This window comes from Heptranchias perlo, chromosome 7 (assembly GCF_035084215.1).
Source record: "Heptranchias perlo isolate sHepPer1 chromosome 7, sHepPer1.hap1, whole genome shotgun sequence".
NCBI lineage: Eukaryota > Metazoa > Chordata > Chondrichthyes > Hexanchiformes > Hexanchidae > Heptranchias > Heptranchias perlo.
The window spans coordinates 15,339,019-15,359,169 of record NC_090331.1 but is presented as its reverse complement, the minus strand read 5'-3'; the positions used below and the strand labels follow the sequence as shown (position 1 = coordinate 15,359,169).

General features: G+C 42.1%; 1 protein-coding gene across 1 annotated transcript in view; it reads left to right on the top strand.

The window, feature by feature from the left end:
• LOC137323447 (contactin-associated protein-like 5) overlaps window positions 1–20,151 on the top strand; it is a 590,554-nt gene that overhangs the window by 536,967 nt on the left and 33,436 nt on the right. Inside the window, exon 22 of the mRNA XM_067986921.1 lies at window positions 4,620–4,838. Coding sequence (XP_067843022.1) covers window positions 4,620–4,838 — 219 coding nt within the window. The remainder of the gene's footprint in view (window positions 1–4,619; window positions 4,839–20,151) is intronic.

Here is a 20,151-nt window from a genome sequence, read left to right as displayed (position 1 = left end):
GGGGGTCTGGAACTCTCTGCCTGAAAGTGTGGTAGAGGCAGAAACCCTCAACTCATCTAAAAAGTATTTGGATGTGCACCTGAAGTGCCATGATCTACAGGGCTACAGACCAAGTGCTGGAAAGTGGGATTAAGCTAGATAGCAGTTTCTTGGCCGGCACGGACACAATGGGCCGAATAGCCTCCTTCTATGGCGTAACTCTCTATGATTCTATGATTCTATGAATGCACTATCTGAAAAGATGGTGGAAGCTGATTCAACAGTAACTTTCAAAAGGGAATTAGATATATCGTTGAAAAGGAGAAATTTGAGGGCTCTGGGGAAGAAGCTGGGGAGTGGGACTAAATGGAAAACTATTTCAAAGAGCCGGCACAGACTTGATGGGCCAAATTACCTCCTTCTGGTGCTCTATGATTCTATGAATTTCCAGTGTTTCTATTAATGAAGCGTTCTAGCTTCCTTCATATATTTTGTGACATGACTTCATCCCCTCAATGTGCTATTACCTTGTGACACACTCCAGCCACTGAATTACCCTATAGGTAATCACAGTTACCTGTTCATTTGAGTAGGTTCTCAAATAAATCACCGTGAATCTACATTAGCATAAACTCCAATTGCATTCATTGTAACAAACCTTTCCTTCAGTCCTGTGCTGGTTCCATTACAACTAAAGTAGGTTCTCAAACCTGATTGAGATGAACTTTTAACAAGCACTGCCTTAGTGGTCCTGCAATTATTTCTGCGAATAAGATTCACTGTATAGCAGGACCTCCGTTATCTAATTTGAATTATCCGCCCTTCCAATCATCCATCAGAATTTGCACAGGACAAAAAATTGCGCAAGACATCAAGTCTACATAATGTTACTTTTGTTGTTTGTGTTTGATGTCTTTTACGTGGTGAATAAAATGACTTAATGGGAAAGGTTGCCTTTGTGTGTTACGTGAAGTGAAATCGTAAATGTGTTCTTTATAAATATGTTTATGATTTTGCTACAATAGCGCACAGAGGAAATCTTCCCCCAGTTTTTAAAAAATTAATCTTGTACTTATTTTCATTCTAAGCTAAAGTATTGCTGAATTCTAAGATAAAAATTAGAGAACCCCCCTCCCCCAGCCCCGAATCTTCCAGTTTCCTTTATCCACCAGTGTGGGCCTGTTACTTGCACATAATGAAGGATCCACTGTGCTAATAAACAAAACTTAGATTCAATCACATTTTATTCATACTATTCATCACTAAATACTCCATTTGATAATATTCCTTGTGCAATGACTTGATTCCAGAGGTTTGCCAAATAGCGCGATTTGTGCTTCTGTGTTAACTGGACAAAGCCCAGTAACAACAGCAGGTTGGTGTGTAGCAAGTGAGTGACTATGAAGCAGTACATAATTTTGGGAAGAGAAGCTCCTGGCAGAGATTGGGCCACAGATAGGTCACATGACATTATACAGGTGATTCTGAGACTTGAGTTGACCTCAAGCAGCACTTCACACTGGTAGTGGGACAATCTCAAAATTGGACCCAGTATTTTTTATACGCTGCATGGTTTTAAGGATGCCAGTGTTTGGTTATTATTAGCTTTCAAAACATAACAACTCATTTACATGTTTGAACGTTAAGAAAGCTGGTCTGAGCTGGATTTGTATCAAAGTTGGCTCATGCAAATATGCCTACTTGTTCTCAATGGTGTCAGTTTCAAGCTGTTTCAGCTTGTTTATTAATGAGGGTACTGGTTTGGGGAGTAGCAGCTGGTGATCGCCATTTCCTACTGCGAAGAAAGAGGTCAGAGTCGTGAATTCACCGGTGCGGCAGTTGTACTTTCAGCACGTTCCGTACTAAACCTTATGCCGTGGCGGTGCCAAAAATCTGGCATTGATGGAAGCAAAATAACCTCCAAGATGTCGTTTAGTTTTTGGCTTTGCATCTCACTGGCCCCAACTGCACAATATAGGGGTCATTTGCTGACTTCATGCTCCCAGCGGGCAGCCTGGGCAATTTGGACATGCGCTGTGCCCAGTTTTCAGATAGCTTAAAATCAATGGTTGTGCCCGAATTTTAAATATGTGCTCCTGACGGGCAAGATTCCCCATTGGGAGCACAACATCAGAAAATTAGGCCACGTGCTTTTATTCACTTTTATTTTCCAGCCAGTTTTGGAGGTATTTACTCTTCAAAGCGAATTAAAGCAGTTGACTATTCCAATAGGTTTTCTTGATGGAATTCCTTTCAATCAGCAGGCAGCATGACGACAGCAAAAGAGGCCAGTAAATCACATTCTGTTCAGGTGTACAGCTCCATTACCCTGTAGTAGCACTGTGAATGGGCCACTAGTCACACTAGTCGAACTGTGAGCAGTGAGAACTCACTGCTTGCATTACAGCCAGAATGGGACAATAGCTGATACTGTAACAGTATGCAAAGTACCATAGCAACATTAGGCAAAAGAAATCCTCCGCAGCTCAGCTACTTTCAAAGGCAGTGAGAAGACATCGGGGGTAACTTTTACTTTGTGCGATAGTGTAAAACGTATGATAGCGAACCGGCAGCCTATTTTACATCTGTCCCGATTTATTGGGGGTGCTGAGTTAACAAACAACATTGGTAAGCAGGTTCTGTGAGGTCCGGATCCCTGGGTTCAGCAGCAGCTGAAGCCCTCAAGCTGACCCTCTGGCCAGCAGGTTGCAGCTCCTCCTGCCACTTGCTCCTCCTCACTCGTGCTCTGTGATTTACCAACCACCCCTCCTGCAACTCACTAGCTGAGCCCCACCCACAGAGTGGATGTGTTTGATGGTGCGTGACCCTGTAACAGTGGGTGATGCAGGGTACTGTGAGATGCTTAGCTGAGGCTGTGCATTGGCCCACCTCTGACAGTTGGGGACTTACGGAGGAGCAGATTTTAGAATGCTGGCAGTAAGAAACCCTATTGAGAAAGAGGAAGACATTCCAATATGTTATGCTGTGGTGCTGTAGTGTATCCCTGTGTATGAGGGAGTGAATGAGTAAAGGGACAATGAATGAAAAACAAAGGATGATGTCGGCCATGAACCTAGGTGAAGCTTTGGACCTCACCCTCCCCAATCCTTCTATTGCTAGAACCTCCAGGGACTTCCTCTCATAAAGAGTCAAGGGTTATATGTTAGGTAACACCTGTTATGTGCAGGCAGGTAGAAAGTGGATATAATTTGAATGAGGAACCTGAGGGAAGATATCTGCCACCCAAGTGCTCAAGCCAGCAGCAACAGTGAATATACAGTATGCAAGTACCTTGTGTTGGCATTGGGTTTGGATGTATTCCCAGGGAGGAACCGAATTTAAAGGAAACATAGTTCGGAGAATTGGCACTATAGTGTTGTACCACTGTCTCTGACCTGCACTCCCTTCTTACTCAGCTCTCCGTTGCAGTGCCAAAGTTTTAAAGAAGGAAAGAAAGAAGAAACTTGCATTTATATAGCGCCATTCATCCCAAAGCGCATTATAGAAAATGAAATAGTTTTTGAAGTGTAGTCACAGTAATGTAGGAAATGTAGCAGCCAATTTATGCACAGCAAGGTCCCACAAACAGCAATGAGATAATGACCAGATAATCTGTTTTTAGGTGTTGGTTGAGGGATAAATATTGGCCAGGACACCGGGGAGAACTCCCCTGCTCTTCTTCAAAATAATGCCATGGGATTCTTTACATCCACCTGAGAGGGCAGATGGGGCCACAGTTTAACCTCCCACCAAAAATCTGACAGTGCAGCACTCCCCCAGTACTGCACTAGAGTGCCAGCCTAGATTATGTACTCAGGTCTCTGTAGTGGGACTTGAACCCATAGCCTTTTGAACATCAGAAGGCAAGAGTGCTACCCACTGAGCCAAGCCTGACATCGTAGTAATTGATAGCAATTATTTTTAACCTAATACTTTGTCATGTACGAAGGTGCCACTTACTAAATGCTTGCAACTGTGATCAGAATGGAACTACTTAAATAAGAGTCAGAAAGCATCAGGAAAAATCTATTTAAGACATCAGAGAAAGTGAGAGCTAGAAAGTGTCAACATTTAAAGAGCGGTGCTGGATTCCCTGAAGACTTATGACTCTCAGTGTTGATCTCCTGGAAGTAAACTTGATGATAAATGCTCTCATGATAGTAATTAGTTTCATCTGCTGATGGTCTAGGGATGTCACTGAGAAAGTAAGGATGACACACAGGTACGTTTGATTAAAATTCTGTGAATTTACAATTAAGTGACTACAGCCGGTGAAAAATTGACTTCAATGTTTTCTATTCTCCCCTAGGTCTAATTAACAATCAATTTCTAGTTGCACTCTGTGCACTCAGGGAATGGAGTGAATCAATGGAAGGGATGACAAAGTACATGAATAATTAAAAAATTCATTAAAAACTGGATTTACTTAAAACTTCATAACATCTAATTTCATTTTGTAGTGGAGGGGGTCATTTGATTTCTTTAAAAAAATTGTTCTGGTGAAAATTGTAGTTGGTTTCGGTAAGTAATGTGTGGGCAGCATATGTGTTAACAAGCTAATTAAACAAAAGTTGTCAACTTTTTTCATGTCCTGCAACTGCCCCAGACTAATTCCACATGATGTTTAATTCACATTGCAGACAGCGATAATCTAGATAAAGAGGTCCTGGGGGCAAACACGGCGGGCTACGTTGGCTGCCTCTCATCAGTCCAGTTTAATGGGATTGCTCCACTGAAAGTTGCATTGCATCATCCAGGCTCTCCTCCAGTCTCTGTGAAAGGGCATTTGGTTGAATCAAATTGTGGATCTTCAGTGACGAGTGAATCGACAGCAATCACCACATCGTACTCTTTAACAGGTATCTTTTTTCATCGGAACAACCAATCGTTTGAAGCTAATGTTTTTGAAACATGTACCTGGTTACAATATGGCAAGCAATCTTGTGTTGCACCATCGAGTACCTCCACTACCTCACCACTAATTGATTAACTTTGAAAGTGTATGCGTCTTCATTTTATATTATACTGAACCATATAAGACTTCAATTTTACTGCTGCTAGCGGCCCCCAAGGTAGGTCCTGGGAGAGGGGAGATGAATGGGAGTGCGCGAGCATGGGCTGTCAGCAGCCCGCAGTAGTGCTGCGGACAGAAGGAACACTCTTGCCCTTCCTGGCTCCACTTTCAGGTAAGTAAAAAAGAGAAACTTCTTCTTTAAAGGAAAGACTTGAATTTATTTATGATCTCGAGACATCTCAAAGTGCTTTACAACCAATGAAGTACTTTTGAAGTGCAGCCACTGGTGTAATGTAGGAAAAAGTGTTGTAATGTAGGAAACAGTAGCTTTCCTTTAAGGACCGCTGTTTAGGCCATTGTAAACTGAGGGGAGCAAGTACAGCACATGATCCATGCAGTTTTTGCCTAATGTAGCATCCTGATCCTGAAACAGACGTTAGACTCCAGATTAGCATAATCAAGGGGTCTAACGCCTGTTTTAGTCGTTGACTGGCAATTTGGAGGGGGTGGGGGTTCAAACATTGGATACTGCCACTCTAACCCATATTTTGTGTCCAGAAATCAGATGCGATGCATTCCAATATCTTCCCCAAAGTCTCGTTCAAACCCAAATGCCAGCAAGGAAGAAAAGTAAAACCAGGATCAAAAATTGTCCAGGAATAGCCCAGAATCAATTACCTACATTTTTTGCCTTTGAAATGACTTCCCTCCTGAAAGATCCACCCCTAACAACAGATGCAGGGTTTATGGGTGCGCGTTGGACTTGGTGTCCAGAACACCTGCCAGCCATGAATTTGAGCAGGCTATTTTCACGCTCCCTTTGAAATATGTAAATGATTTCCTGTTTGCCTCGGAACCATAGGAGAGAGAGGGAGAGAAAGAAAGACTGTCGTAAGGGAATGTGGCAGAAAATTTGCGTGAAGCAATGAGAATAACTAACACATTTCAAAAGTACTTCATTGGCTGTAAAGTGCTTTGGGACACCAGGAGATCTCCTTGCTCTTCAAATGGTACCATGAGATCTTTTACATCCACCTGAGAGGGCAAACGGGGCCTCGGTTTAACATTTTAACTGAAAGGTACCACCTCCAGCAGTCCAGCATTCTCTCAATACTGCACTCGAGTATCAGCCTAGATTATGTGCTCAAATCACTGGGATGGGACTTGAACCCACAACCAGTATTACCAGTGAACCAAGGCTGAGGCGGCGTTTGCATCGTTTTTCTTGGGTTTCCATGGCTCTTCCAACAAAGTTAGGTTGGACAATCAGACGAACCTCCACAGAATTTCATCCCCACGCTATGTATATATCAGGATGCTGGTATTTTAGCACAGCACATAGCATGGCGGTAGACAAACAACTCTATGGACGAAAGCATCAAATCCTTCAACACAACATTCACAGCAGGAGTAGTTAATGGAAATGGAAAAGAATATATTGGATTGTTGACAAGAGAACAGGTCAATGCCTCTTAGTAGTCAACTACCTAGCTCTATACTTGCAAAAATGATTTTTGTGCTAATTAATTAAAAAAATTGGCAACCTGAATATGCCCAGCCTGCCACTCTCATTCAACGTAGAACCTACGCAATCTGACAGTTCTCAAATTATTTTTTGTTACTTTGCATCAGTTGCAAGAATTGACAAGATTAATAGTGGAACATCAGCAATAATGACAATATTGTAATAGTCTTAGCCACAAACATTTTTTAAAAATTGTTCTTTTACATGGCAGTCTCACAAAATATAAGTCAAAGCTTGGTCTTGTAAACAGACAATGACACATATGGTCCACTTGTCAGCTACCAAACAATATGTCAGAGCTTGGTATATTAAACAGTCAATTACACTTGTCTCCTTTCCCTGTGTCGCTCCTCAAAAAATGATGTCAAAGCATAATTGTGTAAACAGATAACACATGTGGCATTGCCTGCCAGCCTGTCTAACAGGTTTCCCAAAATTCATAACTGTCTTAGAAACAGATAACACCACCTGGGGCTTGGTCTGTCTTCCTGCAAAACTGTTGTCAAAAGTTAGTCTTTTAAACAAAAAAAAAGTATTTGGAATTTGCTTGGCACACTCTTGTTCTAGTACACTCACTTTGTCATTATAATGGTGGGGAGGGGCGGTTTGATAGCAGATCATAGTGTCAATAGTAGGTCAAAGTGTCAGGGCAACTGAGATGACATATTAGCAATGTTTGGATTACCTGTCCATGAGTCATTCCACTTATTGTGTTTCCTCTTAAGTTGGCATACTTGTGGGCACCATTTTGTAATTTCATAATCCTGTGGTAGGTTTTTAGTTAGGAATATGGGAGGGGGTGAAATTCAACTTTGTTGGGGGCGCAAAACAGACAGCAGTTGATTAGCCGCCAGGTACAGCAGTCAATGGAAAGAAAAATCGGGTGGGGTGTATGACAGGCAGCAGACCCATTACTGTCCATTTCACACCCCGGAGAAGTTGAATTTCAGGGCACAGCAATGGTAAATCTTCAAATATGAATGAATGGGGTCTGGGGAAAACCTGAGGAAAGGAAGCCAGCTGCATTGGATAGGCCAGTACTAAAGAAGCACTTAACCTGCCCAAATTATGCAAATTTGGTGCCTTCCTGCTAAACTCATCAGTTCTGATGGAAATAGCACTGGACGGCACCTGCAGATACAATCCTGGTGGCTATGCCAGGATTGTGTCCTGTGGATTTTCAGGGCCACAATTTCCTGAAAGTGCAAGTGCAGGTAACTAAAGGCAATAAATAGGCCAGTTGAATTTTGGATTTTATAAATATGCTAGAGTACAGGACTAGGGAAGTAATGATGAATTTTATACAAAACATTGGTTAGGCCACAGTTAAAGTACTGAGTATAGTTTTGGGCACCTCGTTATACAAAAGACATTAAAGCCAATGGGATTATACAGCATAGACTCACCAGGGTGATGCCAGGGATCGGAAACTATAGTTATGATGAGAGACTTCGATACTGGGACTAATTCCACTGGAGCAGAGAAGGCGAAGTGGAGATTTAATATGGGTCTTTAAAATTACAAAGAGTTTGATAGAGTTAATAGGGAAAAACTGTTTCCTCTGGTTGGGGAGTCCATGACGAGGATTCATGAAATTTAAAATGATTGCATAAGGTTGAGGAGCAAGGTTAGGAGAAATTTTCTTAAGCAGAGGGTTAATGGAACATGGAATGCTTTGCCACAGGTAATGGTTGAGGCAGAGACCATTGCATCTTTTAATGGAAATGTGGATAACTATTTGAAGCAGAGAAAGATACATGGCTATGGGGAGAGAGTGAGGGAATGGGATGAGTTGTGGATTTCTCCACAAAGAGCTGGCACAGACATGAAGGACCGAATGGCCTCCTTCTGCACTGCTAATGTCTATGGTTCACTTTTCTGTTAGTATAAATTTGTGGGAATTACACTTATAGTGAAGCATGATTCTATGTAAGAAATAAAGAAGACATCCTCAGGACGTCTCAAAGCACTTTACATTCAATGGATTACTTTTCTGAAGTGTTGTCACTGATATATAGAGGTAAATATGACAGCCAATTTGTACATAACAAGGTTCCACAAACAGCAAATGAATGAATGACCAGTAAGGCTGTCTGTTTGGCTGGCATTGGTTGGGGGGAGGATGTTGGCAAGACCACCAGGAGAACTCACTGATCTTTAAATAGAGGTCAAGATTTTTTATATCCATCTGAGCAAACAGTGAGGCCTTGGTTATACATCTCATGTGCAATATGTGGCAACTCTGTTAATGATAACACTTCCTCAGCACTATACTGAAATATCAGCCTAGATGATTTGCTCCAGTCGGTATGGAGCTTGAAGCCATGGTCTTCTGATTAAGGCAAGAGTGCTACCAACCTAATGACGCTGACACTTTTTACTATTATGGTATATCTCAGAATATTTAATCAAGAAAGTCCATTGAACCATTGCTATTGTAATATATGCTAGTGTGTTCCCTTTGAGAAACCTCAGCTTTAGTAATTACATTGGGCTTCTTTGTAATGTGCCTTACAAATGGAAAATAATTTTTTGCTTATGATGTTATTGGCTGAAGACATCTGAGAATGCAAACAGACTAACCTGATTGTTTTTTTACAATAAATGTAGGTTTTTCATAGAATAGAATCATAGAATCATAGAATGGTTATAACACAGAAGGAGGCCATTCGGCCCATCGAGCCCATGTCGGCTCTCTGTAACAGCAACCCAGCTAGTCCCAGTCCCCCGCCCTTTCCCCATAGTCCTGCAAATTTTTTCCCTTCAAGTACTTATCCAGTTCCCTTTTGAAAGCCACGATTGAATCCGCCTCGACCACCCCTTCAAACAGTGCATTCCAGATCATAACCAATCGCTGTGTAAAAGAATTTTTCCTCATGTCGCCTTTGGTTCTTTTGCCAATTACCTTAAATCTGTGTCCTCTGGTTCTCAACCTTTCTGCCAATGGGAACAGTTTCTCTCTATCTACTCTGCCTAGACCCCTCATGATTTTGAACACCTCTATCAAACCTCCTCTCAATCTTCTCTGCTCTAAGGAGAACAACCCCAGCTTCTCCAGTCTATCCACGTAACTGAAGTTCCTCATCCCTGGAACCATTCTAGTAAATCTTTACTGCACCCTCTCTAAGGCCTTCACACCCTTCCTAAAGTGCGGTGCCCAGAACTGGACACAATATTCCAGTTGTGGCTGAACCAGTGTTTTATAAAGGTTCATCATGACTTCCTTGCTTTTGTATTCTGTGCCTCTATTTATAAAGCCCAGGATTCCTTATAGATTTTTAACTACTTTCTCAACCTACCCTGCCACCTTCAGCGATTTGTGCACATATACCCCCAGGTCTCTCTGTTCATGCACCCCATTTAGAGTTGTATCCTTTAATTTATATTACCTCTCCTCGTTCTTCCTACCAAAATGTATCACTTCGTGCTTCTCTGTTAAATTTCATCTGCCATGTGTCCTCCCATTCTAGCAGCCTGTCTATGTCCTCTTGAAGTCTATCACTATCCTCCTCACTACACTTCCAAGTTTTGTGTCATCTGCAAATTTTGAAATTGTGCCCAGTACACCCAAGTCCAAGACATTAATATATATCATGAAAAGCAGTGGTCCTAATACCGACCTTTGGGGAACACTACTGTATACCTTCCTCCAGTCTGAAAAACAACCATTCACCACTACTCTCTGTTTCCTGTCACTTAGCCATTTTTGTATCCATGCTGCCACTGCCCTTTTATTCCATGGGCTTCAACTTTGCTGACAAGCCTATTATGTGGCACTTTATCAAACGCCTTTTGGAAGTCCATATACACCACATCAACCCTCTTTGTTACCTCATCAAAAAACTCAATCAGGTTAGTTAAACACAATTTGCCTTTAACAAATCCATGCTGGCTTACCTTAATTAATCCACACTGGTCCAAATGACTGTTAATTTTGCCCTGGATTATCATTTCTAAAAGGTTCCCCGCCATCGATGTTAAACTGACTGGTCTGTAGTTGCTGGGTTTACCCTCACACCGTTTTTTGAACAAGGGTGTAACGTTTGCAATTCTCCAGTCCTCTGGCACCACCTCCGTATCTAAGGAGAATTGGAATATTACGGCCAGTACCTCTGCAATTTCCACCCTTACTTCCCTCAGCAACCTAGGATGCATCCCATCCAGACCGGTGACTTATCTACTTTCAGTACAGCCACCCTTTCTAGTACCTCCTCTATCAATTTTTAGCCCACCCAGTATCTCAATTACCTCCTCTTTTACTGTGACTTTGGTAGCATCTTCTTCCTTGGTAAAGACAGATGCAAAGTACACATTTAGTACCTCAGCCATGCCCTCTACCTCCATGCATAGGTCTCCTTTTTGGTCCCTAATCAGCCTCACCCCTCCTCTTACTACCCATTTCTGGTCAGTACAAAAAAAATCCAGTCCGGGCATGATGGGCCGAATGGCCTCCTTCTGTGCTGTATCATTATACGATTCTATGATTCTTTACAAATTACTTACGTATGAATACTATTATTATTTAATAATGTCATCTGTACATTAAGCATTTTCATATTTGATCAATTTAAAATATTACTGTTTTATTCATGATTATTAACAAGATTATCCTCTAAAAACATTGAAGATTAAAACTGAAAATGAATCCTATAAAATATCACAGCTATCAAGTAGTGCATCCAAACAATGGCAATATAAACACATTATATTTTATGGATGATGGGGAAAAGAGATAGAATTAAAATTACATTATGGCACACAAAAACTGATATAATGCAACATAATATAATCATTTTGCTACAAGTACTAGCCTACAAATATTGCTAAGGTACATGCATGACACCACAGAAAATCAAGTAAGATATATTCAGAATCCTCTGCTGTATAAGTCTGATGTGGGATTGATACCATACATGATTTGAGGTTGCCTTAGGGTATCTGCCTCTCCAGAAGGTACTTTGGTAATATCAAACAGATTACTGTGACATTGATAATCATTTTGATTGCTTTATCTCCAAATGCCTTTCTGGAATTCCCATCATCAAGAGCAGAATGAGTTAATGATTTGGATGTTCTGAGCCTGGAGCGCGAAGCTGATCAGACAGATCTGATCCGTACAAATGTAAATTAGACACAGTTAACAAATATGTAAAGAAGCAGCATGCGGAGATTATAAAATTGGCTTTGTCTAAACTTTAAAAGAAGGGTAACCCACTGACAGTAATGTAGCTTGCATCCATGTTTTCTTATTAACTCACTCTTTCTTTACCAAATGACAGTGAAGCAAGTGCAAATTATGTACTTCTATGTTTTCCATCTACTTAAATCAGAAGATTGAAAGTGATGGGATTATCCAGTGTAAAATTTGCTTATATGCTTGAACACAACAAACAATAACATTTAAGAATAAAAAGATTCAGTGATAAACCTAATCTCATTATAAGTCACTTGGTTGCTATTAATGATCAAACAATTCCTTCTTTAAAAAATCTTCCATCTTAGACAAGTCAACCAAAGATATTTAATGATGTGGAGATGCCGGTGATGGACTGGGGTTGACAATTGTAAACAATTTTACAACACCAAGTTATAGTCCAACAATTTTATTTGAAATTCACAAGCTTTCGGAGGCTTCCTCCTTCCTCAGGTGAATGTTGTGGAAATGAAATCCTTGAACCCTTCGCATTTATAAATCACAGAACAATGCTTGGTGATTACAGATAGTCTTTCCAACTGCGCGTTGCTATGGCAATCACAGTGTGCAGACAGAGAGGTGTTACCTAAAAGGCCACCAAACCACCAAAAAAAACAGAGAGAGAGGCAGAGACATAGAAAAGACAGCAAATGACCCGTTATATTAAAAACAGATAACATATGTTCGCTGGTGGGGCTACGTGTAGCGTGACATGAACCCAAGATCCCGGTTGATGCCGTCCTCATGGGTGCGGAACTTGGCTATCAATTTCTACTCGACGATTTTGCGTTGTCGTGTGTCTCGAAGGCCGCCTTGGAGTACGCTTACCCGAAGGTCGGTGGCTGAATGTCCTTGACTGCTGAAGTGTTCCCCGACTGGGCGGGAACCCTCCTGTCTGGCGATTGTTGCGCGGTGTCTGTTCATCCGTTGTCGCAGCGTCTGCGTGGTCTCGCCAATGTACCATGCTCTGGGGCATCCTTTCCTGCAACGTATGAGGTAGACAACGTTGGCCGAGTCACAGGAGTATGAACCATGCACCTGGTGGGTGGTGTCCTCTCGTGTGATCATCGACACAGATACCACCATCACACGAGAGGACACCACCCACCAGGTGCATGGTTCATACTCCTGTGACTCGGCCAATATTGTCTACCTCATACGTTGCAGGAAAGGATGCCCCAGAGCATGGTACATTGGCGAGACCATGCAGACGCTGCGACAACGGATGAACGGACACCACGCAATAATCGCCAGACAGGAGGGTTCCCTCCCAGTCGGGGAACACTTCAGCAGTCAAGGACATTCAGCCACCGACCTTCGGGTAAGCGTACTCCAAGGCGGCCTTCGAGACACACGACAACGCAAAATCGTCGAGCAGAAATTGATAGCCAAGTTCCGCACCCATGAGGACGGCCTCAACCGGGATCTTGGGTTCATGTCACGCTACACGTAACCCCACCAGCGAACATATGTTATCTGTTTTTAATATAACGGGTCATTTGCTGTCTTTTCTATGTCTCTGCCTCTCTGTCTTTTTTTGGTGGTTTGTATATTCGGTGGCCTTTTAGGTAACACCTCTCTTTCTGCACACTGTGATTGCCGTGGCAACGGGCAGTTGGAAAGACTATCTGTAATCACCAGTCATTGTTCTGTGATTTATAAATGCGAAGGGTTCGAGGATTTCATTTCCACAACATTCACCTGAGGAAGGAGGAAGCCTCCGAAAGCTTGTGAATTTCAAATAAAATTGTTGGACTATAACTTGGTGTTGTAAAATTGTTTACAAAAGATATTTAAAGCAGGGTCAAGTGGAAGATTCAAATTTAATATATAAGACAGTTTTTATACTGTTTCCATTCCAAACCTTTGCATTTGGTAACTATCGGGTTGGGTGCAGAACGGGTGCGATATTAGCCTATGCTACCCACCCAAAGCAGCAGTCGGGGAGGCTGTACCACTTTCAAGTTCGGGCCTCATTAACGTTTTCTCTGCAAGTTGCAGGCGCCAAACTGCTGTTGCCTGCCGGTTTCCTCAGGAGAAAACTCGGACAGCTATTCCACCCCACCGGCCAGCAGTTAAGGTCTGTTGGGGAGTAGCGGATATTGGGGGGGGCAGAGGGGAAGGGAGGCAGGGGTGCAAGAATAGGCCAGCAGCAGGACAGAAGATTTTTGTGGAGTCCGGAGGAGCACTCCTGTTACAAATTGGATAGCCAGGTGGCGAAGGATACAATACTAGAGCCTGATTTTCAGTTGCTTCCAAGCTTTTATCCACAGAAAATCCACGCGCCCCACACAACACCCTAGATCAGCTCTCTTATAAATGGATACAAGAGGGTTCCCAATTGATACGTACCACCGGAATACAATTAACACCAATTGATATAAATTGTATGGATACAATTAACATCCTGCCCCTCCTGAGCAAACCCAAAAATGTTACCTTTTGGAGAGGTTCCTTTAAAGATTGCCGGTTAGACCTCCCAACACCTGGAAAAATGGGACTGATATACGCTGCACATTTCCTGTTGAAAGTTGAATTCAGGCTCCTACAACAGGTGTAGGAACATCATTTATAGGAACATAGGAATATAGGAACAGCAGTAGGCCATTCAGCCCCTCGAGCCTGCTCCGCCATTTGATAAAATCATGGCTGATCTGTGATCTAACTCCATATACCTGCCTTGGGCCCATAACCCTTAATACCTTTAGATGCCAAAAAGCTATCTATCTCAGATTTAAATTTAGCAATTGAGCTAGCATCAATTGCCGTTTGCAGAAGAGAGTTCCAAACTTCTACCACCCTTTGTGTGTCGAAATGTTTTCTAATCTAACTCGTGAAAGGTCTGGCTCTAATTTTTAGACTGTGCCCCCTACTCCTGGAATCCCCAACCAGTGGAAATAATTTCTCTCTATCCATCCTATCTGTTTCCCCTTAATATCTTATAAACTTCAATCAGATCACCCCTTAAAACTTGGAAACTCCAGAGAATACAACCCCAATTTGTGTAATCTCTCCTCGTAACTTAACCCTTGAAGTCCAGGTATCATTCTAGTAAACCTACGCTGCACTCTTTCCAAGGCCAATATGTCCTTCCGAAGGTGCGGTGTCCAGAACTGCTCACAGTACTCCAGATGCGGTCTAACCAGGGTTTTGTATAGCTGCAGCATAACTTCTGCCCCCTTGTACTCTAGTCCTCCAGATATAAAAGCCAGCATTCCATTAGCCTTCTTGATTATTTTCTGCACCTGTTCATGACACTTCAATGATCTATGTACCTGAACCCCGAAGTCCCTTTGGACATCCACTGTCTTTAACTTTTTACCATTTAGAAAGTACCCTGTTCTATCCTTTTTTGGTCCAAAGTGGATGACCTCATATTTGCCTACATTGAATTCCATTTATCACAGTTTTCCCCATTCACCTAATCTATCAATATCCCTTTGTCATTTTATGTTTTCATCTACACTGCTTACAATGCCACCAATCTTTGTGTCATCGGCAAACTTAGATATGAGACTTTCTATGCCTTCATCTAAGTCGTTAATAAATATTGTGAATAATTGAGGCCCCAAGACAGATCTCTGCGGGACTCCACTAGTCACATCCTGCCAACGTGAGTACCTCCCCATTATTCCTACTCTGTCGCCTTTCGCTCAGCCAACTTCCTAACCGAGTCCGTACTTTTCCCTCGATTCCATGGGCTTCTATCTTAGCTAATAGTCTCTTATGTGGTTCTTTATCAAATGCCTTCTGGAAATCCATATAAATAACATCCAATGACATTCCCCTGTCCACTAGTTTAGTCATCTCTTCAAAAAATTCAATCAGATTTGTCAGGCACAACCTACCTTTCACAAATCCATGCTGGCTCTCTCTGATTAATTGAATATTCTCGAGATGTTCAGTAACCCTATCCTTAATTATAGACTCCAGCATTTTCCCCACAACAGATGTTAGGCTAACTGGTCAATAATTCCTCGATTTCCCTCTCTCTCCTCTCTTAAAAAGCGGAGTGACATGTGCAATTTTCAAATCTAGAGGGACGGTTCCTGAATCTAGAGAACTTTGAAAGATTATAGTTAGGGCATCTGCAATGTGCTCACCTACTTCCTTTAAAACCCTGGGATGGAAACCATCTGGTCCTGGGGATTTGTCACTCTTTAGTGCTATTATTCTCTTCATTACTGTTGTTTTACTTATGTTAATTTTATTGAGTCCCTGTCCCTGATTCAGTATTAGTTTTCTTGGGATTTCCAGCATGCTATCCTCTTTTTCTACTGTAATTACTGACGCAAAGTAATTATTCAACATGTCCGCCATTTCCCCATCGTCAATGACAATATCCCTACTTTCAGTTTTTAAGGGGCCAACACTGCTCCTGACCACCCTCTTTTTCCGAATGTAACTATAAAAGTTCTTCGTATTGGTTTTGATATCCCTTGCACGTTTCTTTTCATACTCTCTTTTTGTAGCTCTTACTATCTGTTTTGTGACCCTTTGTTGATCTTTGTATCTTTCCCATTCGCCAGGAATCTGTGCTATTTTTTGCCTTTTTGTATGCCCTTTCCTTATGTCTTATATTGTCCCTTACCTCTTTAGTTGCCCATCGCTGATTTTTTTTGGCAAGTAGAGTTCTTGCCCCTCAGGGGTATAAACAGATTTGCTTGCCTAAGCAGCCTCCCGGCTGTTTTCGGTGTGACTGCTGGTCGTCTATTTAAAGGCTTGCCCGAAAGTTTATTCAGATGGGAAAATGGGTGCATAAGTTTTTTAACTGCCGGTCGTTTGCTTTTCAGGTGACAAATGGGCGGCTAGCAGCTGTTTGCTTTCCCCATTGTGTAAGAATATACCCACTGAACCCCATTGCATAAATGACGATGCATGAATGGATGGACCGCCTCTGTGAAATTCAGCAGAGATCCAGTTGATTAAATGGATAGGCATAGATACGATTAGTCTCGTAATAAGTCTTTAATGAACATTGAATGTTATTTTTAAGATCCATACTCATTTAGTTATGAGAAATAGTTCTAAAACCACTTAGACTCATAGAATCATACTGCATAGAACAAGGCCATTCAGCCCATTCTGCCTCTGCCGGCTTTTTGAAAGAGCACTCCAATTAGTCCCACTCCCCCGTTCTTTCCCCATATCTTTTTTTTTATTCGTTCATGGGATGCGGGCTTCGCTGGCGAGGCCGGCATTTATTGCCCATCCCTAATTGCCCTTGAGAAGGTGGTGATGAGCCGCCTTCTTGAACCGCTGCAGTCTGTGTGGTGAAGGTTCTCCCATGGTGCTGTTAGGAAGGGAGTTCCAGGATTTTGACCCAGTGACGATGAAGGAACGGCAATATATTTCCAAGTCGGGATGATGTGTTACTTGGAGGGGAACATGCAGGTGGTGTTGTTCCTATGTACCTGCTGCTCTTGTCCTTCTAGGTGGTAGAGGTCGCGGGTTTGGGAGGTGGTGTCGAAGAAGCCTTGGCGAGTTGCTGCAGTGCATCCTGTGGATGGTACACACTGCAGCCACAGTGCGCCGGTGGTGAAGGGAGTGAATGTTTAGGGTGGTGGATGGGGTGCCAATCAAGCGGGCTGCTTTGTCCTGGATGGTGTCGAGCTCCTTGAGTGTTGTTGGAGCTGCACTCATCGAGGCAAGTGGAGAGTATTCCATCACATTCCTGTCTTGTGCCTTGTAGATGGTGGAAAGGCTTTGGGGAGTCAGGAGGTGAGTCACTCACCGCAGAATACCCAGCTTCTGACCTGCTCTTGTAGCCACAGTATTTATATGGCTGATCCAGTTAAGTTTCTGGTCAATGGTGACCCCCAGGATGTTGATGGTGGGGGATTCGGTGATGGTAATGCTGTTGAATGTTAAGAGGAGGTGGTTAGACTCTCTCTTGTTGGAGATGGTCATTGCCTGGCACTTGTCTGGCGCGAATGTTACTTGCCACTTATGAGCCCAAGCCTGGATGTTGTCCAGGTCTTGCTGCATGCGGGTTCGGACTGCTTCATTATTTGAGGGGTTGCGAATGGAACTGAACACAGTGCAATCATCAGCGAACATCCCCATTTCTGACCTTGCGATGGAGGGAAGGTCATTGATGAAGCAGCTGAAGATGGTTGGGCCTAGGACACTGCCCTGAGGAATTTCTGCAGCAATGTCCTGGGGCTGAGATGATTGGCCTCCAACAACCACTACCATCTTCCTTTGTGCTAGGTATGACTCCAGCCACTGGAGAGTTTTCCCCCTGATTCCCATTGACTTCAATTTTACTAGGGCTGCTTGGTGCCACACTTGGTCAAATGCTGCCTTGATGTCAAGGGCAGTCACTCTCACCTCACCTCTGGAATTCAGCTCTTTTTTTCATGTTTGGACCAAGGCTGTAATGAGGTCTGGAGCCGAGTGGTCCTGGCGGAACCCAAACTGAGCATCGGTGAGCAGGTTATTGGTGAGTAAGTGCCGCTTGATAGCACTGTCGACGACATATCCCTGCAATTTTTTCCTTTTCAAGTATTTATCCAATTCCTTTTTTACAGTTACCAGTGAATCTGATTCCACCATCCTTTCAGGCAGTGCATTCCAGATCATAATAACTCACAGTGTAACAAAAATCCTCCTTATCTCCCCTTTGGTTCTTTTGCCAATTATCTTAGATCTGTGTCCTCTGGTTACCAACCCTCCTGCCAGTGGAAAAAGCTTCTCCTTATTTACTCTGTCGAAACCCTTAATAATTTGGAGCAGCTTTATTAAATCTCCCCTTAACCTTCTCTGCTCTAAGGAGAAAAATCCCAGCTTCTCCAGTCTCTCCACATAGCTGAAGTCCGTCATCCCTGGTATCATTCCATTAAATCTCCTCTGCACTCTCTCCATTACATACATTTCTAATAGTTCCATCTAGTCATTAGCTAAATAATCTACTGCATATTTTCAATGTAACCTTAGGCTTATTTCTGTGAAGCTCCAACAAGATAGTTCATCACTTTTGATTCCTTTATAGTGGGTGACATATCTCCTTATTGCAACTGTAATCTGTAAAACAGAAAAATGTGATTAGGAAATAGCTAAATTTAATTTGCAGGCCATGAAATGACAGCCATTTATTATATACAAGTAGCAAACTTATAAAATAGTCTGGTTTATTGGCAGCCTTATGAAAAATGGTTTCATAATGAATCAGATTTTTTACCTCGATGAAAAAGTTACTATCTTATCAACTTGTGTGCATTTCCTTCCTAAATAGGACATATCTGAATTTGGGTTTGCTTTGCTCTGTTCTTCAATTAATCAGCTTTTTTATTGGTGATGGAAGAGTTAGTAAGATCCAGTATAATATGTACCCTGAAATGCAAGATGATATAATTTAAAATCCTACATTGTAAGAGTAAGCCTTGATTTCTTATGTAACGTCTTTAGTGGTTTATTACTATTTAATTCTTTGAAAAGTAGGTGGCAAAACTACAGGAATAATCCTCAAAATATAGTAAATGTTGGGTAAAATTATTACAAAGTATTACATAGAATTTACAGCACAGAAACTATGCCGGAATTTATGCTCCCTACGAGCCTCCTCCCACCCTACTTCATCTAACCCTATCAGCATAACCCTCTATTCCTTTCTCCCTCGTGTACTTGTCTAGCTTCCCCTTAAATGCATCTATGCTAATCGCCTCAACTACTCCATGTGGTAGCAAGTTCCACATTCTCGCCACTCTCTGAGTAATGAAGTTTCTACTGAATTCCTGGACTTCTGTCTATCTTGGTGTTGCCCCGTCTCAAATCCCGAGAACATCGGCAAGCACCCATGCCATTTATGGTGGTCCTTGGGGTCCACCTCGCAGGGATCCGGAATTTCAGTGTGGCACCTTGCCACTCCACTCTCTACCCCAGTGAATGTTTTTGCAGTCGGTCAGTTCAGGGCGGGAAAGAAGTGGGTAAGCCCCTCCACCGTCCATTTTAACTTCCAGAAACCAGGCAGGGCGAGTTAAAATCAAGGCCAAGATAACTGCTCTTGGCAGCAGAAGCATTTTTTTTCCATTTATTATTCTGTAAGTTTCTCAAGTGACAGACTATTAAAAAAACACAGTTTGGTAAAAGCACTTCAATTGTTCATCATATCATTGGAGCCAAAGAAATTATTTCGCTCTTTAATTGATTATGGGGAATAAGAAGCTTAGTTTCCTTCGATTGTATTCTTCAAACAAGTGATGCACTGTGTTTATAGAGTTGTTGATGAAAACAATTATACAACATTTGGACATTAAGCTATTAGTTTAAATTTATCGTTAGTTTCATGTGGTATCTTGTTCCATACTTCCAAAATATGAAAAAGGAAAACCCAGCCTTTTGTAAATTTAACAAGAGACCTTACTGAACCTTTATGTTTTCTAAATAAAAACAGTCTTTTTTTAACTATTTATTCTTTAAATAATAAAGGAATGTAAC